Source organism: Oncorhynchus mykiss, chromosome 4 (assembly GCF_057628025.1).
Source record: "Oncorhynchus mykiss isolate SJ-2025 chromosome 4, ASM5762802v1, whole genome shotgun sequence".
Lineage (NCBI taxonomy): Eukaryota > Metazoa > Chordata > Actinopteri > Salmoniformes > Salmonidae > Oncorhynchus > Oncorhynchus mykiss.
In genome coordinates this window covers 64839187-64866906 of record NC_143025.1, presented here as the reverse complement: position 1 = coordinate 64866906, position 27720 = coordinate 64839187, and the positions used below count along the sequence as shown (strand labels likewise).

General features: G+C 44.8%; 1 protein-coding gene across 15 annotated transcripts in view; it reads right to left on the bottom strand.

Annotated features, from left to right (window-relative positions):
• The window catches only part of lama2 (laminin, alpha 2), a 142257-nt gene that overhangs the window by 78157 nt on the left and 36380 nt on the right, over positions 1-27720 (bottom strand). For all 15 annotated transcript variants that reach the window (XM_090232607.1, XM_090232609.1, XM_036975728.2 and 12 more), the window contains 10 exons: positions 26256-26498; positions 24710-24889; positions 24056-24145; positions 23697-23814; positions 23195-23373; positions 22887-22986; positions 22608-22768; positions 20749-20889; positions 18337-18513; positions 2421-2522 (listed from right to left, as the gene is read on the bottom strand). In XM_090232607.1, the coding sequence (XP_090088733.1) occupies positions 2421-2522; positions 18337-18513; positions 20749-20889; positions 22608-22768; positions 22887-22986; positions 23195-23373; positions 23697-23814; positions 24056-24145; positions 24710-24889; positions 26256-26498 (1491 nt within the window). The remainder of the gene's footprint in view (positions 1-2420; positions 2523-18336; positions 18514-20748; positions 20890-22607; positions 22769-22886; positions 22987-23194; positions 23374-23696; positions 23815-24055; positions 24146-24709; positions 24890-26255; positions 26499-27720) is intronic.

Below are 27720 nucleotides of genomic sequence, written 5' to 3'. Positions count from 1 at the left end.
TTTAGGGTAATCTTGGTAGAAATTGTACAAATAGAGAGGCTCAAGGCACTTTTGAGACATCACACTAAAATAGAAGAACATATTTCAAAGGAAATAGTAAATGGTGGTGTACTGGGAAGGATGGATTAGTCTTTGGACATCTGAGGGGAGGAATTAATATTAGTGTGATTGGTTGATTTGACGATGCACTTGGAGTCCAGTACAAATTGGAGGAGGCTATATGTAAAGTACCAGTCAAAAGTTTGGACACACCTACTCATTCCAGGGTTTTTCTTCGTTTTTACTATTTTCTACATCTAAACTATGAAAAACCACATATGGAATCATGTAGTAACTAAAAAAGTGTTAAACACATTATAATAGATTTTAGATTCTTCAAAGTAGTCCCCTTTTGTCTTGACAACATCTTTGCACACTCTTGGCATTATTTCAACCAGCTTCAGCTGGAATGCTTTTCCAACAGTTGAATGAGTTCCCACATATGCTGAGCACTTGTTGGCTACTTTTCCTTCACTCTGCGGTCCAACTCATCCCAAACCATCTCAATTGGGTTGAGGTCGGGTGATTGTGGAGGCCAGGTCATCTGATGCTGCACTCCATCACTCTCCTTCTTGGTCAAATAGCCCTTACAGAGCCTGGAGGTGTGTTTTGGGTCATTGTCCCGTTGAAAAACAAATGATAGTTCCACTAAGTGCAAACCAGATGGGATGGCGTATCACTGCAGAATGCTGTGGTAGCCATGCTAGTTAAGTGTGCCTTGAATTTTAAATAAGTCACTGACAGTGGCACCAGCAAAGCACCCCCACACCATCACACCTCCTCTTCCATGATTCATGGTGGGAACCACACATGCAGAGATCATCCATTCACCTTCTCTGCGTCTCACAAAGACACCGCGGTTGGAACCAAAAATCTCAAAATTGGACTCACCAGACCAAAGGACAGATTTCCATGTTCATTGCTCGTGTTTCTTGGCCCAAGCAAGTCTCTTCTTATTATTGATGTCCTTTAGTAGTGTTTTCTTTGCAGCAATTCAACCACGAAGGCCAGAGTCATGCAGTCTCCTCTGAACAGTTGATGTTGAGATGTGTCTGCTACTTGAACTCAGTGAAGCATTCATATGGGCTGCAATTTCGGAGGTGCAATTAACTCTAATGAACTTATCCTCTGCATTAGAGGTAACTCTGGGTCTTCCTTTCCTATGGCGGTCCTCATGAGAGCCAGTTTCATCATAGTGCTTGATGGTTTTTGCGACTGCACTTGCACTTTCAATGTTCTTGAAATCTTCTGGATTGACTGACCTTCATGTCTTAAAGTAATGATGTTTATCTTTGCTTATTTGAGCAGTTCTTTGTATAATATGGACTTGGTCTTTTACCAAATAGGACTATCTTCTGTATACCACCCCTACCTTGTCACAACACAACTGACTGGCTCAAACGCATTAAGAAGGAAATAAATTCCACAAATGAACTTTTAACTGGGCACACCTGTTAATTTAAATGCATTCCAGGTGACTACCTCATGAAGCTGGTTGAGAGAATGGCAAGAGTGTTCAAAGCTGTCATCAAGGCAAAGGGTGGCTACTTTGATTTGATTTGTATTGATTTATATTTTGATCTATATTTTGATTTGTTTAACCCTTTTTTGGTTACATATGTGTTGCTTCATAGTGTTATTCTACAACGTAGAAAATAGTAAAACTAAAGAAAAACCCTGGAATGAGTAGGTGTGTCCAAACTTTTTACTGGTACTGTAAAACAGTATATAGAATTTTTATGTTTTCCACTTGGTCCTCCAACCAATGGTGGTGTTGGGAAATAAATAAAAAGAGGATCAGAAATGTGCAACTAATGTTATTTTATAGACTAAACTGTCTGTTAGTTTCATAGCTGATCTATCCTCATAATTATTATTTTTTAAAGATACCCTCTGTGAGAAAGATAGATAGAGCTCTGCCATGGGGACCAGCAGGAATGTGTAAAACAATGCATATGGGACACAAAAGACTGCAGCGCTACTAAGCTGAGCTCATTTCTGGAGGATCAGCTAATGACAGCCAGATGCTGTCAAACACTATGAGCCCACACGCACGCATACGCACACACACGCACACACACACACAGACACACATACACAGACACGCACACTCACAGATTATCCACAACACATTGCTTTGCGCCGAACCACTTTTTAAATGAAACCAGACATAGCATTCAGACATGTCTGGAGTGAACTTCAAAAAATGCTGAAAGGATCTTTGAAACTGAAATGGGACATGTCACATGATCAGTCTAGACCAATCAGGTTGAACATTACTTGGAACAACATTCTCTATGGGAGCACTTGCTCTATGAAGGAGTTCGTGTTGGCACCTAACCTAACACATGTAATCGCATAATGAGACTATTAGCACTTACCTCTATTATGACATTAGGAGAAGAGTTAACCCTGATGTCCTGGTCTTTCTCCCCTGCATCATATGAGACTGTATAGACAAGACTTCCTCCATAGGCTGGGAGCTGTAAACAAACAGAAGTCAACATTTTATGTACTGTGCACAGTGAAAGTTTACACACCCCTTGCAGAGCTTTCAAATTTTGTCACCGTAAAATAAATCACATTTTTTTCTACTAATCTACACAACCTGCTCCACATTTTCAAAATGAAAAAAAGTATTACAGAACATTTTCTGAATTAATTAAAGGTAGAAAACAAAGATGTCTTGATTGCGTATTTCTTCACACCCCAGAGTTAATACTTGGTGGAAGAACCTTTGGCAGCAATTACAGCTGTGAATCATTTTGAATAAGATTATACCAACTTTCCACAACTCTTAAGGCAACATATAGTGTTGTGATGCAAAAATTCTAGCAAATAAATAGTGCATAGGATTAAAAAGGTATTGTCAGATATTTTTCATCCTAATCAGACAGAATTTTTACATGGACGATAATTTGAGATGATATTAACCTGTTAGAGCTCTAGGGGCGCTATTTCATTTTTGGATAAAAAACGTTCCCGTTTTAAGCGCGATATTTTGTCACGAAAAGATGCTCGACTATGCATATTTTGACAGTTTTGGAAAGAAAACACTCTGAAGTTTCAGAATCTGCAAAGATTTTGTCTGTAAGTGCCCCAGAACTCATTCTACAGGCGAAACCAAGATGATGCATCACCCAGGAATTAGCAGAATTTCTGAAGCTCTGTTTTCCATTCTCTCCTTATATGGCTGTGATTGCGCAACGAATGAGCCTACACTTTCTGTCGTTCGCCCAAGGTCTTAGCAGCATTGTGACGTATTTGTAGGCATATCATTGGAAGATTGACCATAAGAGACTACATTTTCCAAGTGTCCGCCTGGTGTCCTGCGTCGAATTCGGTGCGCAATTGCCAGCTGCTTCTACTTTACCATTTGATTCAGGGGAGAAAGCATGTATCCAAGAACGATGTATCAATGAAGAGATATGTGAAAAACACCTTGATGATTGATTCTAAACAACGTTTGCCATGTTTTCAGTCGATATTATGGAGTTAATTTGGAAAAAAGTTTGCGTTTTGAGGACTGAATTTATGGATTTTTTTTGGTAGCCAAATGTGATGTATAAAACGGAGCTATTTCTAATACACATCTAACTGAGAGTATCCTCATTGAAAACATCAGAAGTTCTTCAAAGGTAAATGATTTTATTTGAAGGCTTTTATGTTTTTGTTAATGTTGCGTGCTGGATGCTAACGCTAATGCTAACGCTAAATGCTAACGCGAAATGCTAACTCTAGCTAGCTACTTTTACACAAATTATTGTTTTCCTATGGTTGAGAAGCATATTTTGAAAATCTGAGATGACAGTGTTGTTTACAAAAGGCTAAGCTTGAGAGATGGCATATTTATTTCATTTCATTTGCGATTTTCATAAATAGTTAACGTTGTGTTATGCTAATGAGCTTGCTGATAGATTTACACAATCCTGGATACAGGGGTTTTTTCATAGCTAAACGTGACGCAGAAAACGGAGCGATTTGTCCTAAACAAATAATCTTTCAGGAAAAACTGAACATTTGCTATCTGAGAGTCTCCTCATTGAAAACATCTGAAGTTCTTCAAAGGTAAATGATTTTTTTGAATGCTTTTCTGTTTTTTTGTGTAAATGTTGCCAGCTGAATGCTAATGCTAAATGCTACGTTAGCCATCAATACTGTTACACAAATGCTTGTTTTGCAATGGTTGAGAAGCATATTTTGAAAATCTGAGATGACAGTGTTGTTAACAAAAGGCTAAGCTTGAGAGCTAGCATATTTATTTCATTTCATTTGCGATTTTCATGAATAGTTAACGTTGCGTTATGGTAATGAGCTTGAGTCTGTATTCACGAACCCGGATCCGGGATGGGGAGATCAGAAAGGTTAAACAAGTCCTGGAAACAATAGAACACTATGAAAAATCCAAGAAACCAGACCTGGTATTCATAGCTGACTTGGAATATATATATATATATATATATATATAAGTACGACAGGAATTTTCGAGTGGAGTAAAACAAGGTTGTCAGCTATCTGCATATCTATTTATTATGGCCATTGAAATGCTATAAAAATCAGATCCAACAGTAATATCAAGGGGATAGAAATCCAGGGCTTAAAAACAAAAGTGTCATTGCACGCTGATGATTAATGTTTTCTTTTAAATCCACAATTTGAATCCCTCCACAGCCTCATATAGGATCTAGATAATGTTCTAATTCATATCCTGAAAGAATAGATAAGATGTTGCTACCATGGGAAAAAAAATACCTGTCTATTTGTGGAAAAATCGCCCAGATGAACTCTTTAGTCATATCCCAGAAATTAGGTTTGCAGAAGTCTAAGGAGGGTTTTCCTCTAACTTTTTACCTGGGCTTTGCTCCTTTCAGATTTATTTTCATCCTGACAATCTGCCCAGTCCTTGCCAATGACAAGCATACCAATAACATCATGCTGCCAACACAATACTTGAAAATACAAAGGGATCAATAACATTTCATTCAGTCCATATTACTGGCCTGCAAGACAAAGTGAAAATAAGAAAGCCTGTGTTAAAAAAAATCAATTTCAAAACATCCATTCTGTTTGCAACAAGGCTGTTAAGTAATACTGCACGACGACATGGCATATAAATTAACATTTTGGCCTAAATTAAAAACCACTGGTTTGGGTCAAATCCATTACAAGACAACACAGAGTAAAAATCTCTTTATTTTCCTGTTATGGGTTTGCTTGTCATTGGCAGGGACTGAGGAGTTTGTTAGGATGAAAATGAATCTGAAAGGAGCAAAGCCCATGTAAAAGTTAGATGAAAACCCTCCTTAGACTTCTGCAAACCTAACTCTGGGATAAAGTTGTATTTCTCAGCTAGACAATTACACAAAATGTAATGCCAAAGACACACCAGAATGGCTTCCCAAAGGTGTTGAGTGTTCCTGAATGGTCCAGTCTCAGTCCTGTTTAAATTTGCTTGAAAATCAGAGAAAGGGTTCGAATTTTGCTGTCCATCACTGATTCCCAACCAAATTTTACGAGCTTGAGCAATTTTGACAAAAACAATGGATATACTGTATGTTGTCGTAACAGTTGTGCAGTTTATAGAATCTTATTCCAAATTATTCACAGCTGTAATGGCTGCCAAAGGTGCTTACATCAAGTGAGTGGAGACGTATCCAATTATGATATTTTAGTTCTACAACTTTCTTTCACTTTGAATATGTGAAGTAGGTTTGTAGATATGTAGGAAAATGTGAAAAATGTGAAAAGGTTCAAGGTGGCGCAGACATTCGATAGGCCGTAAGAGTTGTGCACGGTTTGTACAAATATTTTCAAAATAATTCACAGCTGTAATGGCTGCCAAAGGTGCTTCCACCAAGTATTACCCCTGAGGTGTGAAGACAATGCAATCAATACATCTTTATTTTTTATTAACTTGGAAAATGATTTTCAAAAATGATTTCACTTAGAAAATGGGGAGTAGGTTGTGTAGATAGGTGGGGAAAATCAAATTGTATTCTCTTGTGAAGATAGTGCAAGGGGTGTTCGTACAGTTGAAGTCGGAAGTTTACCTTAGCCAAATACATTTAAACTCAGTTTTTCACAATTCCTGACATTTAATCCTAGTAAATATTCCCTTTCTTAGGTCAGTTAGGATCACCACTTTATTTTAAGAATGTGAAATGTCAGAATAATAGAGAGAATTATTTATTTCAGTTTTTATTTCTTTCATCACGTTCCCAGTGGGTCAGAAGTTTACATACACTTAATTTAGTATTTGGTAGCATTGCCTTTAAATTGCTTAACTTGGGTCAAATCTTTCGGGTAGCCTTCCACAAGCTTCTCACAATAAGTTGTGTGAATTTTGGCCTGAGAGAGCTGGTGTAACTGAGTCAGGTTTGTAGGCCTCCTTGCTCGCACACCCCTTTTTCAGTTCTGCCGACACATTTTCTATAGGATTGAGGTCAGGGCTTTGTGATGGCCACTCCAATACCTTGACTTTGTTGTCCTTAAGCCTTTTTGCCACAACTTTGGAAGTATGTTTGGGGTCATTGTCCATTTGGAAGACCCATCTGCGACCAAGCTTTAACTTCCTGACTGATGTCTTGAGATGATGCTTCCCTATATCACTATCATTTTCCTCTCTCATGATGCCATTTATTTTGCACCAGTCCCTCCTGCAGCAAAGCACCCCCATAACATGATGCTGCCACCCCCGTGCTCCACGGTTGGAATAGTGTTCTTCGGCTTGCAAGCCTCCCCCTTTTTCCTCCAAACATAACGATGGTCATTATGGCCAAACAGTTCTATTTTTGTTTCATCAGACCAGAGGACATTTCTCCAAAAAGCACGATCTTCGTCCCCATGTGCAGTTGCAAACCGTAGTCTGGCTTTTTTATGGTGGTTTTGGGGCAGTGGCATCTTCCTTGCAGAGCAGCCTTTCAGGTTATGTCGATATAGGACTCATTTTACTGTGGATATAGATACTTTTGTACCTGTTTCCTCCAGCATCTTCACAAGGTCCTTTGCTGTTGTTCTGGGATTGATTTGCACTTTTCGCACCAAAGTACGTTCATCTCTAGGAGACGGAAAGCGTCTCCTTCCTAGGTGGTATGACGGCTGTGTGGTCCCATGCTGTTTATACTTGCGTACTATTGTTTGAACAGATGAACGTGGTACCTTCAGGCGTTTGGAAACTGCTCCCAAGAATGAACCAGACTTGTGAAGGTCAACAACAAAAAACTTCTGAGGTCTTGGCTGATTTCTTTTGATTTTCCTATGATGTCAAGCAAAGAGGCATTGAGTTTGAAGGCAGGCCGTGAAATACATCCACAGGTACACCTCCAATTGACTCAAATGTTGTCAATTAGCAGAAGCTTCTAAAGCCATTACATAATTTTCTGGAATTTTCCAAGCTGTTTAAAGGCACAGTCAACTTAGTGTATGTAAACTTCTGACCCACTGGAATTGTGATATGGTGAATTATGAGTGAAATAATCTGTCTGTAAACAATTATTGGAAAAATTACTTGTGTCATCCACAAAGTAGATGTCCTAACCGACTTGCCAAAACTATATTTTGTTAACAAGAAATTTTTGGAGTGGTTGAAAAACACGTTTTAATGACTCCAACCTAAGTGTATGTAAAACTTCCGACTTCAACTGTATGTGTATAACGACTGTATATGATAACTTGCACTGTATAGAACAGAGCGTCTTACCGCCATCAAATGCACTTTTACAGTTTAATAGCATGTAAAGACAAGGACCAAGATTAGGTCTGCATGCATAGTGAGGGTTATAGGAGTTATTGCTTTAGTACTTAGCTTGGATATAATACTTAGCTAAAATGATCTAGAGTCCCCTTTAAAACCCAGTGAAGTGTGAAATGACCCAACACCACCAACAAATCTCCACTCCTCTTCGGTGACATTACGAGCTGTGTGTAATGATCGTTAAGGGACAGGTTTTTATAGCGGGACACACTACCCATGCCTGGCAGTAATACTGACGAGGCTGTACTAGACAAGATGCATTACAATCAGCTTTTAAACAAAGATCCTTAAAGATGGACACAGTTACAGGCACTGTGCTCTTGAAGATTAGGATGCCTAGTTTGCCACTGCCACAAGTGTGTTTTGTTCCAATGATGACTGCATTCCTAAAATGTAGGGCGTCTTGTCTGTACAGTTGAGCACACATTCTCGGATCCAGGACAGTCTAACCTCCTTTGTATTTGTGTATCTTTGTTTTTCTTTCTTTCTGCTTCATCTTCTCTCCTCTGGCTCCAGCTCTCCAAACAAAGCAAAGATGTGTGTTGTGTTTTTCCTGCTAGAAAGGGGCCCTCTTATCTTGGTGTTATTGAGCTGCTCTCTTTTCCTCTCCTGGCCCCCTGCTGAGGCTGTAGCAGGGAGCTCGTGGGGCTTTGCTGTGTTGAATGAAAGGCCCTGTCGTTATCTGACCTGGGAGAACCTAAGACTAGACTGGACCTGGAGGGCAAACCACTTCCCACTCAGCACTTATCAGAGGGGCCCTGAGTTTTCCCTGACCAAGAGACCTGTATAGGATATAACTAGGGACCAGAGTTGTTCCTGGTTAGAAGCCTATGGGGCTTCCGAGTGGCGCAGCAGCCTAAGGCACTGCATCTCAGTGCTAGAGGCGTCACTACAGGCCCTGGTTCGATTCCATGCTGTATCACAACTGGCCGTGATTGGGAGTCCCATAGGGTAGTGTACAATTGACCCGGGTTAGGGTTTGGATGGCGTAGGCCGTCATTTTAAATAATTTGTTCTGAACTGACTTGCCTAGTTAAATAAATAATTAAAAGCACCATCCACACCCTGGTTAGAAGACCAGCCACAGCAGGGAGCTACATACACCCAGAGCTCACTTCAGCAGCACCAAAGCACAACATCTATTCATTTGTGTTGTCAAACCATTGGTTTTGGCATCGCTGAGCAAAAGCATGCGTCAGCACACCACTCGTGGCAAAGTTCTAATCCTCCTGTAAATAGCGTCAGAAACACACAACAAGACACACATCAATAAACCATCCATGTCGCAGTAGGATGTCTTTGTCTGGGAAACATAACAAGAGCTCCTCAGATACAATCGTATATCTCACAATCCTACTGGAGCACAGTGGCTGATTCTGAACAACCATAGTAAATTGTATTTTGCGACACGAGGACAGATTGAGTTACAGGACAAATAAAGAGAGCGCTGCGAAGAGAGGACTTTGGGGTTCGGATACACTTTTATACATCACAGGGGAGGCCGTGTTAAAACAGAGACCGAGAGACAGAGTTGCCAGCCATCCCACACCAAATATGCCCAGACAAAAGATGGAGCGAGAGAGCGGGAAAGACAAAAACAGAGGAGGGGGTAATCAGGGCCCATCTTTCAGGAAATGAACAACAGACCATCCAACCTTCCGCTGGGCTTCTGAAAACAAGAGTCGCACCGTGACCCCGGGAAGAGTCGCACCGTGACCCCGGGAACCCGTAGATCCTGACATCTGTTCCCCCATTACGAGCTCTGGCTCTGTTGACATTAATATCCAGGAGGCATCAATGTGTGTTTTCCCACCGGCCACCCACAGGAATGCTATAAAGAGGGGGCTCTGCTCAGATCCTCTGACTGTCTCCAATATGGGGTCCTGTTTTGTTTGTGCATAGTGGGTGATGATCCAAAACTAGGGCTTGGAAACACGGACATCTGGGGAACACTTTAACTGGCCCCAATGAGACAGTCCAAAGTGAAAAGATCTGGGGCAGAGACTAAATGCTGACTCAAAAGCTACAAGAATTTCCCTACTTGCTTGTCCATCTGTAACCAATACCATTTGTTTGGGTTGCTGTGCTTTATGGAAACATTTCCGCCATGTTTTTCAAAAGTATTTGGGGTAGACGTAGATCAGAAGAACTAAGCAATTTAACTAAAACAGTTGGAGTATCATTAAAATAATTGGCAAGTACTGTATAAGCAAGCACACATCTTGTTTCTAAGCAACCCACACATTTATAATAGAGTTCTGTTCTAAAAAAAAAAACTCTAAACAAACACACAAACAAAAGACGATCCACTTATGAAAAAAGCTCCAGTATCTGCTGAATGAGCACACAGCTTTGGAGGCTTCCTTGTTGCAGTTCATCAGACATTTAAGTGGCAGAGCCTGGAAATGGGGCAGTTTGTGCCCTGCAGCCTCTGCCCCTGCAGTGTGGTAGAGTAGAGTAGAGGGAGTGGAGGGACGACCACGGTGTGTTAGCCACAGCATGCAGTCTGGAGCTGCAGTCTGGGACAGGCTAGGAGTGGCTGAATATCCTCCTCTCAACTGTCAAGTGGGACAGAGGAGTACAGTATAACAGTGTCTACTCAGAGCTCTGTTAGAATCCTATAGGTGGCGCTCTCTCAGTCTTTAGTCTATAGGTCCCCAGTGAATACTACCTCGTACAGGGGGCCCAGCCCACAAATGAAGCCCCCCCCCCACACACACACACAGTAAATAAATACATTCATATGGGTAAAACAATCATTGGCACCCACCCATGCATATTCTCTTGGGCACTCGGCGCTCCGTCGGCCTTGTCAATCTGAAGGCGAGGGGTAATGGCCCCCGCTCCTCACTGGGAGAAAGTGCTGAAGTGTGTACTCAGGCAAGCGCTACCGAGATGGGTTCATTTATCATCATAATAGTCTATTACCCATGATAGGTCACAACTCAGTGAAGAGGCAGCCGCAGTAATTGGTGCTATTCCTTTCACTTTGCTTGGCCAGGGGAGGCAAGGAGGCAGCCCTCGGCACAAGGGCAATAGTCAATCAACACGTGGAGATTTCTGTCTAAAAAAGTTAATTTGAGATTTGTTTGCAGGTTTATGGGTTTTATTATCTCCTGTAAATTTGTCACCACATCCCCTGTTAAATGGAGAAGCAGGATATACGTGGTCAAGAATCAGTTCTAGAAGTTAAAGGAATAGGCAGCAATTAAGATGCATTTTTCCACTGATATGTCAAACAAGTGAATATACAGCTGTACACATTTATTTTATGGGGGCTATATTTGTGACGTGGTAAGTTTGGACCAAGATGCAGAGAAGCGACCAGACGAGGAATCAGTGGTTAAAGATAAACATAATACTTTACTGAGATACGGTAACCGTAGGATCACAGTACACTTGAAAAAACAACAAACACCAAGTCTCGAAAAATCACGCAGGAAGTGAACACACACGGTAAACAATTCAAGCTTCTGCAAAGGACCACATAAACACACCTCTCTTAACAGGGACACAATCATTAAATAATAAGACACACCTGAGTCCAATAAAAGTCTCTAGGGCGGTCTCTGTCCCCCTCTGGTGCCAGGAGGAAACATGACAGTATCCCCCCCTCTAGAAGCGGCTCCAGCCGCAGAGTCATGACGACCACCACGTAGTTGTTTGAAGTCTCTAACAAGACCCAGCCCAGGATGTCCTGGCAGGCACCCACGCCCGCACCTCAGGACCGTAGCCCTCTCAGTCCACCAGGTACTGCAGGGTCCATCGGACCCGACAAGCCTCCAACAGATGCTGGACCATGTAGGTCAGGCAGTCATCCACAAGTCGAGGGGGCGGAGGAGCAGGTGTGGGGGGAGAGCATGGACTGGTCCTTACCAGCTTGAGACGGAACCTGTTAAAAAACAGAACCCACCTAGCCCGCGAGCGTTCAACCTCTTGGCTTCTTGAATGGAGACCAAATTCTTATGGTCCGTCCAGATCACGAAAGGATGAGGTGCCCCCACCAAAAAGTGTCTCTACCCCTCGAGCCCACTTAACTGCCAAGAGCTCCTGGTTGCCTACATCGTAGCTGCGTTTCGCTGGCGAGAACAACTTGGAGAGAAAGGAAAATGGGTTCAGTTTCTTGTCCTCCTCGTTCCACTGTGAAAGGACCACCCTTGCTCTGGTGTCCGAGGAATCCACCACCACCACAAAGGGACGAGTTGGATCAGAATGAATGAGGATGGGTCCAGAAGTGAAATGTACCTTGAGCTCCATGAATGCCCTGTCAGCCTTGGGGGTCCAGCAAAAACGGGTCTGGGACTTAGGGGTCAGGACCGTGAGAGGTGCCACCACACCAAAGTTGCATATAAAACACCTGTAAAAATTGGCAAACCCGAGGAAAAGCTGGACCTGCTTTATTGAGGTGGGACGGGGCCCGTCGGTGACCGCCTCAATCTTTACGGGGTCCATTTGGATGCCTGAGGTAGAGATAATGTGACCCAGGAAGTAAACCTTGGATACGTGGAACTCCCACTTCTCTATCTTGACATATAGTTGACTCTGCAGGAGGCTTCTCAGGACTTGGCGGACATGCATTATGTGTTCCAGAAGGGTCTTGGAGAAGATCAAGATGTTGTTGAGGTAAACGAAGACGAACTGATTCAACATATCCCTAAGGGTGTCATTGACCAATGCTTGAAAGACTGCCGGTGAGTTTGATAATCCGAAGGGTATGACTAAATACTCATTGTAGCCACTAGGGGTGTTAAAGGCAGTCTTCCACTCATCTCCCTCTCTGATTGTTACCAGATTGTAAGCGTTGTTGAGGTCCAGTTTGGTGAAGAATTGGGCCCCTTGGACCAACTCCAACGCGGAGGTCATCAGGGGTAGGGGGTAATGATTCTGGATAGTAATCTGGTTCAGCCCTCTGTAGTCGATTCAGGGATACAGGCCTCCATCCTTCTTACCCATGAAGAAGACTGCACCAGCTGGGGATGTAGAGGGGCGAATGAAACCGGCCTCCAGCAACTCCCTGATGTAATTGTCCATGACTGCTGCGTCAGAGGTCAGGATGGAGTACAGACGACCCCAGGGAGGGGTGGTGCCGGGTAGGAGTTCTATGGCACAGTCATAAGGATGGTGAGGGGGAAGGGTGGCGGCCTGCCTCTTACTGAAAGCCTCCTGGAGGTCAAAGTATTTGGGAGGGAGAGTGGAAAAGTCTTGGTCTTCAAGGGATGCAGGAGGAAATGGCGAGGCTCTTGGTGGGGGTCTTAGACATAGACTTACCCCAGTCTAGTAGGTGTCCCATGGACCAGGAAACTAGTGGGTTATATAGCACTAGCCAGGGTACCCTAGGATAAGGGGGTTCTCGGGAGCAGTGATCAACAGAAAACTAAGTCTCAGAGTTTTACCCCAACCTGCAATAGAATGGGCTTGTTCTGATATTCCACCTGACCGGAGCCAATAGGGCATCAATCTGCTGAGGGATTGGACATTTCACGCAGGGGATCTGTAACTCTGGCGAAGTCTTGATCAATGAAATTATCCACGGCCCCAGAGTCCACAAAAGCTGGAATCTGGTGCTGATGGTTGTCCCAGTGGAGGGTTGCGGGTAGTAATAGATGGTGATTGGGTAGCCGGAAGGTACCTGCACAGCTCGTCAGGGTCTCCCCCTGTCCTGGCAAGCAGCAGCCTTCGCGCATTCACCTGTCATGCTCTTGTGGGCTCAGATGTGTGCAACCCAGCTGCATGGGATCCTCCATATGGGCTTGGTGGGCTTGGTATGTTCAGGAAACCGGAATGCTGGAATGCTGTCAAAAGGGCATTGTCTCACCCGTTTCCGGATGTGGTTGTCAATCAGGGACTCAAGGTCCTCTCCCAGTTCCCGAGCGGCTAGTTCATCTTTGATGGAGTTAGACAGACCCTGGTGGAAAGTGGTAACCAGTGCCTCCGTATTCCACCCACTCTCAGCTGCAAGGGTGCAGAACTCAAGGACCTGTAAGATGGTGGCTGCTGTTCTCATACCACCATTGCACATGCCAGGGCCTTGCCCGAGAGTAGAGGGATGATGTAGGTGTGAAACGAGAAAGACTGTAGCTCGAACACCAGAGAACACTGGGTGAGGAACTCCTTGCATCCTCCTGGGTGGCCGTGATACCGCTCAGGGGCTGGGATCTTGGGTTCCCGGTGCAGGTTCCCTGGATGAACCACAATGACATCTGTAGCACTGGGCGATGAGACATGGGCATTGGCCCCTTCTGGGTTGGGGCCGTGCCGGGGTTGGAGGGACTTGGCAAGTGCCCGAAGGGTCCCGGAGAATTGGGAGAGCTGTTCTTGCTGCCGTCCTAACAGTGCTCCTTGGTGGGCTACCACATTCCGGATATGGGTGATGTCTGCTGGGTCCATGTTGTGGCAGAAGCTCGCTGTGACGTGGTAAGGTTGGAACCAGGTGCAAAGAAGAGACCAGACAAGGAATCAGTGGTTAAGGATAAACATAATGCTTTACTGAGATACGTTAGCCGCAGGATCCCAGTAGACTTGAAAAAACAACAAACACTACGTCTCGAAAACTCACTCAGGAAACAAACGCACAAGGGAAACAATTCGAGCTTCTGCAAAAGGCCACAGAAAACACACCTCTTTTAACAGAGACACAATCATGAACTAATAAGACACACCTGAGTCCAATAAAAGTCTCTAGGGCGGTCTCTACCACCCTCTGGTGCCAGGAGTAACCATGGCAACATTGTGTTAACTTCATTCTAATTACTGTGTGGTGGTAATCTGATCTGTTTTACCTGAATCTTAAGAACTCTAACTCAACAATGATACAAACTAAGTGAGTTTATGATGGAGCTGGAGGGGAGGGCTGCTGTCTTATCGGCTCTTAACCAACCATGTTATTTTGTTAGTTTTTTCGCGTTGTTAGTTTGGTACATAATGTTACTGCTACTGTCTCTTATGACCAAAAAGAGATTCTGGACACCAGAACTGCGATTGCTCACCTCAAACTGGACGAAGAGTTCTTCTTCAATGAGTCGGACGGGAGGGATATACTACTACAGAAACTCGACCAGGCCCAGATCCCTGTGATTCGCTGGAGAAGGAAACGGAACTTTGTGTGGAAAGATCAGGGTGCCTTGCGAAGATCAGGTGACGAGTGGCTAATCTGCCCTTGCCTTCCATCCTGCATGTATATCCTACCAACGTGACATTAAAAACTATAATATCTTGTGTTTCACCGAGTAGTGGCTGAGCGACGACATTAAGAACATACAGCTGGCGGGTTATTAACTGCATCATCAGGGCAGAACAGCAGCCTCTGGTAAGACACGGGCGGGGGCCTATGTATATATATGAACAACAGCTGGTGCACAATATCTAAGGAAGTCTCAAGGTTTTGCTCGCCTGAGGTAGAGTATCTCATGATAAGCTGTAGACCAAACTATCTACCTAGAGTTTTCATCTGTATTTTTCGTGGGTGTCTACATACCACCACAGACCGATGCTGACACTAAAATCGTGCTCAATGAGCTGTATTCCGACCATAAGCGAACAGGAAAATGCTCTTCCAGAGGCGGTGCTCCTACTGGCCGTGGACTTTAATGCAGGGAATCTTAAATATGTTTTACCTCATTTCTACCAGCATGTTAAATGTGCAACCACACACAGAGACGTGTACAAAGCTCTCCCTCGCCCTCCATTTGGCAAATCTGACCATAATTCTATCCTCCTGATTCCTGCTTACAAGCAAAAACTAAAGCAGGAAGCACCAGGGACTCGGTCTAGAAAAAAAGTGGTCAGATGAAGCAGATGCTAAACTACAGGACTGTTTTGCTAGCACACACTGGAATATGTTCCGGGATTCTTCCGATGGCATTGAGGAGTACACCACCTCTGTCACCAGCTTTATCAATAAGTGCATTGAGGACGTCATCCCCACAGTGACTGTACGTACATACCCAAACCAGAAGCGATGGATTTGAACATTTGCACTGAGCTAAAGGGTAGAGCTGCCACTTTCAAGGAGCGGGACTCTAACCTGGAAGCTTATAAGAAATCCCGCTATGCCTCCGACGAACCATAAAACAGGCAAAGCATCAATACAGGACTAAGATTGAATCGTACTACACTGGCTCCGACGCCCGTCGGATGTGGCAGGTCTTGCAAACTATTACAGACTACAAAGGGAAGTGCAGCTGAGCAGCTGAGCAGCCCAGTGACATGAGCCTAACAGATCAGCTAAATAACTTCTATGCTCGCTTCGAGGCAAGTAACACTGAAACATGCATGAGAACATCAGCTGTTCCAGATGACTGTGTGATCAAGCTCTCCGCAGCCGATGTGAGTAAGATCTTCAAACAGGTCAACATTCACAAGACCGCAGGGCCAGACAGATTACCAGGATGTGTACTCCGAGCATGCGCTGACCAACTGGGAAGTGTCTTCACTGACTTTTTCAACCTCTCCCTGTCTGAGTCTGTAATACCGACACATTACAAGTAGACCACTATAGTCCCTGTACCCAAAAACACTATGTTTACCTGCCTAAATGACATGTCTTTAGCCATTAAATACTTTGAGAGGCTGGTCAGGACTCACATCAACACCATTATCCCAGAAACCCTAGACACACTCCAATTTGCATACCACACCAACAGATCCACAGATGACGCAATCTCTATTGCACTCTACACTGCCCTTTCCCACCTGGAGAAAAGGAACACCTATGTGAGAATGCTATTAATTGACTACAGCTCAGCATTCAACACCATAGTGCCCTCAAAGCTCATCAATAAGCTAAGGATCCTGAGACTAAACACCTCCCTCTGCAACTGGATCCTGGACTTCCTGACGGGCCGCTCTCAGGTGGTCAGGGGAGGTAACAACACATCCGCCACACTGATCCTCAACATGGGGGCCTCTCAGGTGTTGCGTGCTCAGTCCCCTCCTGTACTCCCTGTTCACTCATGACTGTATGGCCAGGCACAACTCCAACACCATCAAGTTAGCTGATGTCACAACATTGGTAGGCACAGCAAGACAGTCATGAAGAGGGCACGACTAAACTTAATGCCCCTCAGGAGACTGAAAAGATTTGGCATGGGTCCTCAGATCCTCAAAAGGTTTTACAGCTGCACCATCGGGAACATCCTGACGGGTTGCATCACTGCCTGGTCATTGCCTGGTATGCATCACTGCCTGGTATGGAAACTGCTCGGCCTCTAACCGCAAGGCACTACAGAGGGTAGTGTGTACGGCCCACTACATTACCAGGGCCAAGCTTCCTGTCATCCAGGACCTCTACACCAGGCAGTGTCAGAGGAAGGCCCTAAAAATTGTCAAAGACTCCAGCCACCCTAGTCACAGACTGTTCTCTCTGCTACCGCACGGCAAGCGGTACTGGAGCGCCAATTCTAGGTCCAAAAGGCTCCTAAATAGCTTCTACCCCCAAACCATAAGACTCATGAACAGCTAATCAAATGGCTACCCCATCTGGAACGCTGCTGCTACTCTCTGTTATTATCTATGCATAGTCACTTTAATAACTCTACCTACATGTACATATTGCCTCAATTACCTCGACACCAGTGTTCCCCGTACATTGACATTGACTCTGTACCCCCTGTATATAGCCCCGCTATTGTCATTTTCTGCTGCTCTTAAATGATTTGTTATTCTTATCTCTTTTTTTCCTTCTTTTTTTTCTTCTTAAAACTGCATTGTTGATAAAGGGCTTGTAATTAAGCATTTCACTGTAAGGTCTACTACACCTGTTGTATTCGGCTCATGTGAGAAACTAAATTTGATTTGATTTGAACTCTATTTGGAGAGGGAAGGACATAGTAAACAGAAACAAGCCTCCCCCAAATACATAAAGCCCGAAAGAACGAGACCCGTGTGCCGTCATAAACTCTGGTAGGAACTGGAGCGAAATGTAACAATTTCTCTTTTCCATTAGAAACGAGGCTGTCACTTTTAATGCATGTCACAATGGTGATAATTCACGAGATGAAACATGGCACCACGGACGTACAGGAGTAATTGTGTTGGGCTTTGAGCGTCACGTTAGCATGAGAGAATTCTCTGCTTCAGTGTCTGATCCTTTTACTGAAATCCTGCTTGACTGCCTTACACACGCACGCACACACACACACACACACACACACACACACACACACAAACACACAGACACACATACATTAGTTCCCTATTGTGGACCCCTATATAAAGCTCATAATGATGTGATGTGCCTTTTTGACATTAGGGAGAGCAGAGTAAATCGTCATGCATGAAGACGTTTGTGAGAGAAAAAAATATATTATTACAGAGTTCATGGAGCGAAGCATTGCTTTCCCCCAGAATGCAGTGAGAGGAAAATAATGAGTTAGAGACAATGGGATGGGAAGACATGCAAAGGCTATGAGGAGAAGAGGGAATAAACTAATAAAGAGTCAAACTTAAGACTGAACAATAGTTTGTGTGTGTGTGTGTGTGTGTGTGTGTGTGTGTGTGTGTGTATGTGGTGTGGTGTGTGATAAAGAGGGCTGTTGTGGGCTGACCTTGTTGCCCAGGTACTCTCCAGGTGCGCTCCAGTAGTAGATAGCAGGAAGGTGTCTCCTGGCTTCCTGGTTATCGATCCTGAGTGTCTGGGACCTGTCTCTGTCTCTGCTGGCGGCGGGCCACACCTTCCCCTCCCCATCCTCTGCTGTGAGGGACCAGCCGGCCATGGATGTCTCCTGAACAGAAACACATAGCATATGGGTTTGGTTCTATCAATGCATGCAGAAAGCGTCTCACTGTTTATGACACTATGATATGTCCTTGTTATGGCAGTGTTATGTAACCCTTATGATGGAGGAAAAAAATGTTCTCTGCATTGTTGGGAAGGGCTCGTTAGTACGCATTTCACTGTTAGTCTACACCTGTTGTTTACGAAATAAAATGTTTCTTTGATTTGTGATTTGTCCCTTTAAATATTGAGATATTCTGCTTCTGGCTTTACCATGCAGTGTTGCCTACGTATTGCCATCAACTGTCATTAAAACTGTGACAATCCCAAAACACTCATTTGCTATTTTCCCCCTCCAATGAACACAGAGACGACTCTTCCTGGGTCGAGATAAGTATCGAAAAACATATTCCACAGTCCGATTTTGGTTGAGATATTTTTCGGTGATTTATATTCTTTATGTGCGAGGCAGAGGAAAATACATCATGGTTTGACACCACTTGGCTTCCCTCTTCCTTAAATCACAATGAACACTCTTGTCTGGCAGCCTGCGATTTATACGACAGACGCTTCCCCTTGCCAGGCTATGATCATGTTTGTTTTTTTTCTAGTCGCTCTCATTTTTTTCTTCAATAGATCTGCCAAGTGAATATCCTCAAATGTGGAATAAAGTGCCTTTTCCTCATGTTTTTTACATTAACCTTGTGTGTGTGTGTGTGTGTGTGTGTGTGTGTGTGTGTGTGTGTGTGTGTGTGTGTGTGTGTGTGTGTGTGTGTAATGACCTGTACCTCTCTCCATCCTAATGACCTGTACCTCTCTCCATCCTAATGACCTGTACCTCTCTGTACCTCTCTCTATCCTAATGATCTGTACCTCTCTGTACCTCTCTCTATCCTAATGACCTGTACCTCTCTCCATCCTAATGACCTGTACCTCTCTGTACCCCTCTCCATCCTAATGACCTGTAGCTCTTTGTACCTCTCTCCATCCTAATGACCTGTATGGAGAGGTACAGGTCATTAGGATGGAGAGAGGTACAGAGGGGTACAGAGAGGTGCAGGTCATTAGGATGGAGAGAGGTACAGAGAGGTACAGGTCATTAGGATGGAGAGAGGTACAGAGAGGTACAGGTCATTAGGACGGAGAGAGGTACAGAGAGGTACAGAGAGGTACAGGTCATTAGGATGGAGAGAGGTACAGAGAGGTACAGAAAGGTGCAGGTCATTAGGATGGAGAGAGGTACAGAGAGGGACAGGTCATTAGGATGGAGAGAGGTACAGAGAGGTACAGAGAGGTACAGGTCATTAGGATGGAGAGAGGTACAGAGAGGTACAGGTCATTAGGATGGAGAGAGGTACAGAGAGGTACAGGTCATTAGGATGGAGAGAGGTACAGAGAGGTACAGGTTCATTAAGGCCCAGGCTGATTAACCTTTCCTCTGATAATGTCCCAATTTGGTCTTAATATGACTTATTCCTTTGTGTCATATAGGTTGAAAATGGTCTTCTCCACAAACCGATTAGACCACACACGCACACACACACGCACGCATGCACACACCATGTCCTCTATCTTCCCTCAGACACATGGTTGCACACACACACACGGCCAAGTACACACACACAAACGCACGTCCTCACCCCCCCCCCCCACACACCACCCTCACCACACATAGTGGTTAAAGAATGGTGGTTTGAAGGGAGAACTCAAGGTCAGGTTAATTGCGTAGACAGATGTGTGGCTGTCTGTCACATGCAGTATCCCACCGTAGATCAGGCCCTATAATCCAGTGACCGCTCTGCCTCCACTGCCCCCTCCTCTCTACCTCCCCCGCCTGTCTATATCGCCACCCTACCCACCACCCTGTTTACCCACAATCACCCTCTGCAGATCATTAACCTCTGACCCTCGCCAACCTCATCCTGCCAACATGTCAGAGTGTGTGGCGCGGTATAAATCAGCCTGTATTTATGGCTGTGTATGTGTGTCTGTGTATGTGTGTGTATGTGTGTCTGTGTGTGTGTCTGTGTGTGTGTGTTTGTGTGTGTGTGTGTGTGTGTGTGTGTGTGTGGCTCTGCCTCCTCCTCCACTGCACCCTGTCATCAGCCCAGCCATCAGCACCCTGTTTTAATAAGGCCGGCCCGTAGAGGGTTAACTCTGCAGCACAGCGCCAGGCAAGAGGCACTAATGAGTTGTGTTTGTGGGGGAAAATGAGAGAGTGAGGCCTGGCGTAGTCTCTTACATTATGGTATGTCCAGTGGGAATCGGAGCAGTCACTCGCCACGCCGGAACAGTAGCACTTCTCACAGCCGTGGAGACGCTCGCCCAGGAGATGATAGAAACCCAGTTTGCAGCGGTCGCAGTTCTCCCCCTCTACGTTTTCCTGGAACAAACACACACACACACACACACACAAAGACACACCCAGACACACACACAAAGACACACACACAAAGACACAGACACACACACACACACACACACAAAGACACACCCAGACACACAAACACACACACACACACACACACACACACACACACAAAAACACACCCAGACACACACACAAAGACACAGACACACACACACACACACAAAGACACACAGACACACACACACACACACACACACACACACACACACACACACACACACACAGACACAGAGCATCTGGATGAGAAGGATGTGCTATACAGGCACTCACACACTGTGACAGCCCACACACCCCTGGGACAGACGTTCCTTCTCTCCCAAGATCACATACTACAAGTAGAAGTAGACAAAAGTCATTAAACAATAACGAATGTGAAAAACAATAAGCTAAGCGATGCCAGAAACATTCTACAAAGTATGACCACACATTGAGGGGAACTCTTCGAACAAACATCACCTGTAACAACTGGTAGCGATTATTGTCTGGTTGAATATTGGACTATTAAACATGCACAGATAGATAAACACTTGGCAAAATCAACATTTTATATGCCATCATCCCTGAGCTTCGGCTAACGAACCGCAATGCACATTCATTTGGCATGCCCACGTAGCCAAGCTAGGTTTCTGTGGTTCTGAGTGGCTAGATACTTTATCTCGCCTGGGGAAAAGAAAGAGGACATGAAAGCATTATGCTTCACAAGGCCAATTCAATTCCCCTGTTGTTTCTCACCATGTCTGTGTATTGTAAATAGTGACTTCATGTCTCATAGTCAACCACTAATAGAAATTGCGTTGCCATTCTGGAATTGTGCCACTTTCTCTTGTAATGTCATTTACAAATGTTATATTCCACCTACATTGGCTGGCTGCCTGCACAAAGCTATCACTGCTTGGGCACTGTCAAATGGGAACAGGCACACCCCAAATTACATGATTTCTGAGGTAGGGATTTCCAATAATTTAATTGGAAGAAACTGGTTAGCGTGTCTTTGTTTAAACCTCTACAGTATATGACCGAGAAAAAAGCATGATAAGGTATACGAGAAATTTTTTCAAGGCGCTATCAAGGGAAACAAAATGAGGCACTTGAGAAATGATTAGCTATCCTAAATGTTACATTGAACCAGCGCTCTCCTGAGGCCATTTCTCTAACTGGAGAAAGTGATGATGTGTTCGTTAGATACCAACTGTCTTTCTCTGCCTGTGCACTTAAGTTGGAGAAAAGTTTCAGTAGCGTCTGACTCACTAAGAGACAGAAGGAAATGCAATGTTTGACTGCACATCATCCCCACAGCTCAATAATTAGACGAAGAGAGCAAAGTTCCCCGCTTCTCCTTGACATCCCTGCGGTCAGACAGTGTAATTGGCTAGTGAAAGAGTGAGTTTGCCCAGGATAGGACATATGTGAGACATGAGTGTGCACAATAGCAGCGGCGGAAGTAGCCGGCTAATTTGAACAACAAATGACAAGTCACATTTTCTACGGGAGCAATTAAGAGAGAAGAACTCGAGGCCACTCGGAGCGGTTGGCCCTACGAGGGTCGTGAAGCGTCGCGGCTGATGTGTCCACCCCTGACACTGAATGGATTGGTTCTGGTGGTGTGGGAGGAGAGGGAGAAGGGAGGATCGAGATACAGGGAGGAGGAGAAGGAGGAGCGCGTGACCTACCTTGCAGACACAGGGCAGCAGGCACGGATCCTTGTTTCGGCTTCCGTCTAGACTGCAGTTACAGCGGATACAATTGGGGTAGCCGCTGTAGCCAAAGGTACACCTGTCACACTGCTGTCCCCCATAACCCTGCTTACAGTGGCAGGATCCAGCCGTGAGGTCTGTAGGACCAGACAGGAGGAGAGACGCAGGCTTTAGCACTAAACAGGGAGACCTGTGGGGGGGCATATGACAGCTAGATCAGCGAAGGGGGGAGAACAGAGAGGTTGAGGAGCATACCTCCTTCAGCCTGGGACTGGTCTGGAATGCATGCTGGGGACAGAGAACCTTCTGGGTCACAGGAGCAGGGCTGACACGGGTCGGAGTCCTCTGGACTCAACTGAAGGGAAGAGGAGAGATGGAGACTCTGACAAGCCGTCTTTGATATTGGGAACATAGTATATCATGATAGGGCCCAGAGTATTTCCTGCTCAGGCCAGGAAAAACTCATGGCCCTAGTCACGATACAAAGCTATAGATACGGAGTCGCTATTGATTATTCACTGCTTGGCTCCTAGTCAACTGGACTATACAGTACCGGTACATACCCCAGTGGCTCTGTAGTAGCTATCAGCACAGGTCTGGCAGTTGACTCCGGCTGTGTTCCTGGTGCACCCTACACACACCCCTCCCCCGACGTACTCCCCCTGGGAGTTCAGGCTCTGTTTGTTGCCTGCCACTGTCTGGTTGAAGTAACACTCCTCCGATTTCCCATGGCAGTTACACTCTGTAGACGGCATCAAATAAAATCAAAGAAAGGATCCAGTAAACAAATGGAATTATCACAGTACCTCAAGGGGGGAAAAAAAGAACTGTATGAAAACATTGTTTAGCGCTGTTTACCAGGTGTCTCTCAAGTTGAGGTCCATAAGTTTTTTTTGAAAAATTTAACAGACATTTTTTCCCCCTATCAAGTTTACATAACATCAAAATAAGATAGCAAGATACAACCAAATCACATAACATAGGATCATACTAAACAATTCAATATAACATTGGCAGTCGTATGTGCAGTATGTAATGCTGTGTTGTATCACTGTGTGATCTTACTCTCACAGACGTGGCGAGTGAGGAAGGTCCCAGCCATCCAGGGTTTCTGGTTGTATCCGGGGCAACAGCGGTCACAGCTCTCCCCACACGTGTTGTGTTCACACTCACAGCTGAATTTCTGACGGGATGAAATTACGCCACGTTACAGTGTCATCGTCGCTGAAGGGACGACTCAGATCTTTTCACCCAAGAAACAACTGGAGCGCACTTCAAACGAGGGCCCCGGGGTCAAAGAGTATCACGTCTCCCTTCTGGAGTTACAATCAAATGCGAAAATGAACTGTACCCAGGGAGAGAAAATCTATCTCACAATGTAGAGAAGGGGTCATGGAGGGAGACTTGTAGGTTGATTGACATACCTTGGTCTGGTTGTTCAGAGGACAGGCTTTAGCATGGCCATAGCAGATACACATCCCTCCAACTGAGATGTCTTTGATAGAGTAGTAATACTGCGAGGGGAAAAAAACACAAAAAAACACATAGGAGACAGCAACAAGTGGAGAGAAATGGAGAGGAATATTTCGACCATCAGACACTGGCTACTTCTACAAAAAAAATACATCACAGTCTAGTTTATTCAAAGACACTTATTTCTCAGAGAGTGAGAGCCAATTTCATCCACAATTTCATCATTTAAGTCCCTTTTGTATGACTAAATTGAGCAGTATTTTATAAATGAAAAATTCCTCGCTCAAAATAAACCATGCAATCTGTCCGGTAATTATGCGTCACACAGAAGCTCGCTGGGTGACTGATAGGGTAGGCCAATGTCAACACATGATGAGGTGGACGTTGCTCAGAAAGGAACAGATTTCTTAATTATAGACATTTTTAATTAAGACCCATCTGTCTGGGGAGCGCAATGTAATCAACGTGCCGCACGGCCATTTCACTGATTCGGATAGCGGTGGTGGGTAAGAAAAGGAATATGGTAGTGGCTCACAGATGGAATACATGAGGCTATATGAAGGCGATGGTAATGCGTAGCCTACGACATGTTGGGTCGTTCTTACCCGCCGGGTCACGATGGGGTCAACATCGCGGGGGTCGTTGAAGGCCAGCGTCATGAGGTCAGCGTTGAGGGTTCTGATTCGCTGGAACTGCAGGCGGATGTAGCGTGCGGAGGTGAAGTTCAGTAAAGTCGGGGAGGGGTCATCAGCGCTCGGCCTTCCATTGATCAGAGAGGTGTGGATCTATGCCCCGGGTGCAAATTAAGACAAAGCACCGAATGGTACAGATTCTTAGTAATTGATTGATACATTCAAAAAGACGCCAAGTCTGTTATAAAGGAAAAGGGAGATCTTTAATGACCCCTGTTCAATACTGTATTTAACAAAGACTCAATTCAATCTCTACACGGAAAATCCATTAAAAAACAGTACCATTACAACATTCAGAGCACACCACTGCTGAGGTAAGAAGACAACACATTAATGGACCTGGTAGAAAAAAATGTGGTTGCAGCTGTGAAGGGTTAACTGTGTCTGCCTGCTAATTAAGGCGGTGTGGTTAGCTTGGCTGTTTTTGAAGAAGTCAGAGAGAGTGACATTTCAATATGAGATCTGCGATGTGTTGACACCGGCCTACGACTCACTTAGGATTTCGCTGTGATCACGCTTCCTGTCACAACCTAAAAGGAGCCGGCTGACAAGAGCTCCTAGGGGGGGCCTGGGCGGGGTGGGTGGGGGGAGGACGGGGGGCTCTGGGGGGTAGGTGGAGGAAGGAGGAGGGGGGAGGGTGCTAGAGAACTGAGTTATGTAGGTGATAATGCAGTATGAACTGGCTCGACGGTGGTGCTGTGGACTGGACTGCTTAATTACCGTCAGAGAGAGCACACTGCAATCGGCTCTCACAATTAAAAGGAGTTGCTCCGATCCACAACGGATCAAGGCAGCGTCGCTGTCCTTTGTGTGTGTGGGTGGGTTGATTTCTGTGTGTGTGTGTATGTGTGTGTGTGTGTGTGTGTGTGTGTGTGTGTGTGTGTGTGTTTCTTCTTTGTGTGAAGTAGACTTTCTTTATTCCAAATCCTCAATGAAAACAAACATGGAAAAAAGCATTTCTTGACATCAACAAAGCACACCATGAAATAAAATGTGCTACGTGCCTAGACTGTATGCCTAACTCCTAAACAAGATGTCCACTATTAGGGCAACTGTGCTCACCACAACTTTAATTAGGCCCATTTGATTGTGAGCAGCTGGTGAGTGATTTCAAAGCTGACTCATGTAATTGAACTAAACCACCAGGGCACTTAAATACTACTGTAGCTGGCAATCAAGTCAGCAGCAAATGGCTTCAATACATTGCCCATTAAAGCAAGTGAATGAAAGTGCTGGTGGTCTTATTTCATGTGGGCCATGGGTGAATCTAATATATTATCGTGAAATGGAATCCACGTATTTACGTTGTGCATTTGAATTGAAATTGGATTTCAGTTTGAAGTGTTCAACAAACAATCACATCTACCATAGAAACAAGTCCCTGTAGCTGTTGCGCCACAGCGGACCCCTACGACCTTTCAGTGACCCTACTCGGACCCCCTGGCGCCTGACCCCTCACCTCTCCATTCTCCAGGGGTTGGATTTTGGAGTAGAAAGAGGTGCAGATGACCTCGTCGTCGCGTGTGTAGGATGGCGGTCCGGTGCGGGGAAGGATGTTGAAGCGAGTGAGGCACTCTGTGTCTGTGATGGCATAGTACTGCCAGGGGGTAAAGGTCACCCCATCCAGGGAACGCTCCAGCACCCAGTTACCTGGCCTGGGGGAGTTGGCAGCCTTCAGAATCATATAGGCTATCTGGAACACCTGGTAGGGCAGAAACAAGAGTGTTACAGCAGTCTATTTCAGATATAACTCAGGAGTTTAGCTTACAATAAGGAACTGAATCTTGACAGTCCTCCCTTTGGGTCTTGTGAAGTAATATAAGAAGTTTCATATTCAGGTTAAGGAAACACTTTCGATAGACACCGTGACACGTTCATAGACAAGGGTAAGTCAGATCGGTGAGGTTTGATGGGAAAACCGGAGACACTAAAATAACTAATCCTGTCAGGGAGCAGGGTCAAGATTGTGCCTCAGGTGTTTGTCATTATGAAATCTCCACTCCTGTACAAGATTCACTACAATATGGAGTCCCTTCTTTGAAGTTTCCAATGAAACAGCACATGTATTCCCATGCTTCAGTCTTTTCAGCTATTCAGCATTGGAGTACCTGAGGGCAGATCAGCTTTGGCTGTCTCTGTATGTAGCAGGACAGAGATAAAGTTGCATCTACAGTACTATACCCTCGAAGGCCACATTTGAATTTCATCAAGCCGTAAATGCAACACTTTGACAGCTCCTCAAGAAAGACAATGAGCACAGGGGCAAGGCAACATTCCACCTTGCTTGACAACAACAACAAAAAACCCAGCTATTTTGTCGCTGACTTCTTCAAGTTAATATGTCTCCCATCCTGGGAGAATGACTCGACATCAAAAATGACTCACAGTTTGCCTCTTTCATCTACAGTAGATAACGGTGTAACGTTTCAACGTTTACAATAGAGAGAGCGCCACTCAACCCGGCATTCATCCCTTTCACTGAAACCCAATAGGATTCTGCCCAGGTAGCAGGGGAAATCTCACAAAGCCTCTTTGTTTCCTTGATTCAGATGAAGCAGGAAGAAAGGAAGGCTGGTGGATGTTGTCCTCACACAGCATAAGGGGTATGTAGGGGGGATGTTTACCTAAATATGATGATTAAAGTGTAGAGTGGAGTCTGGAGGGAAAGAGAAAAGAGAGCTCTTCAGTGCTCGACATGTGTTTGCAGGGCAGAGCGTGACCTGGTAACCACAGTCCCAAGTGTTGGAGTCGCGACCTGACCATGTGGATTCCAGGCCAGGGACAGTTTAGAGCTAGAAGTCCAATGACATCAGTGGCAATAGTGTCAACGCCTGCTCTGCTGTGATTCTTTGTTCCTACTGGCTAAGCTCTAAGTTCTGGGTCATTTTAAACACGGATAAAAATGGGCAGATTTGGGATATATT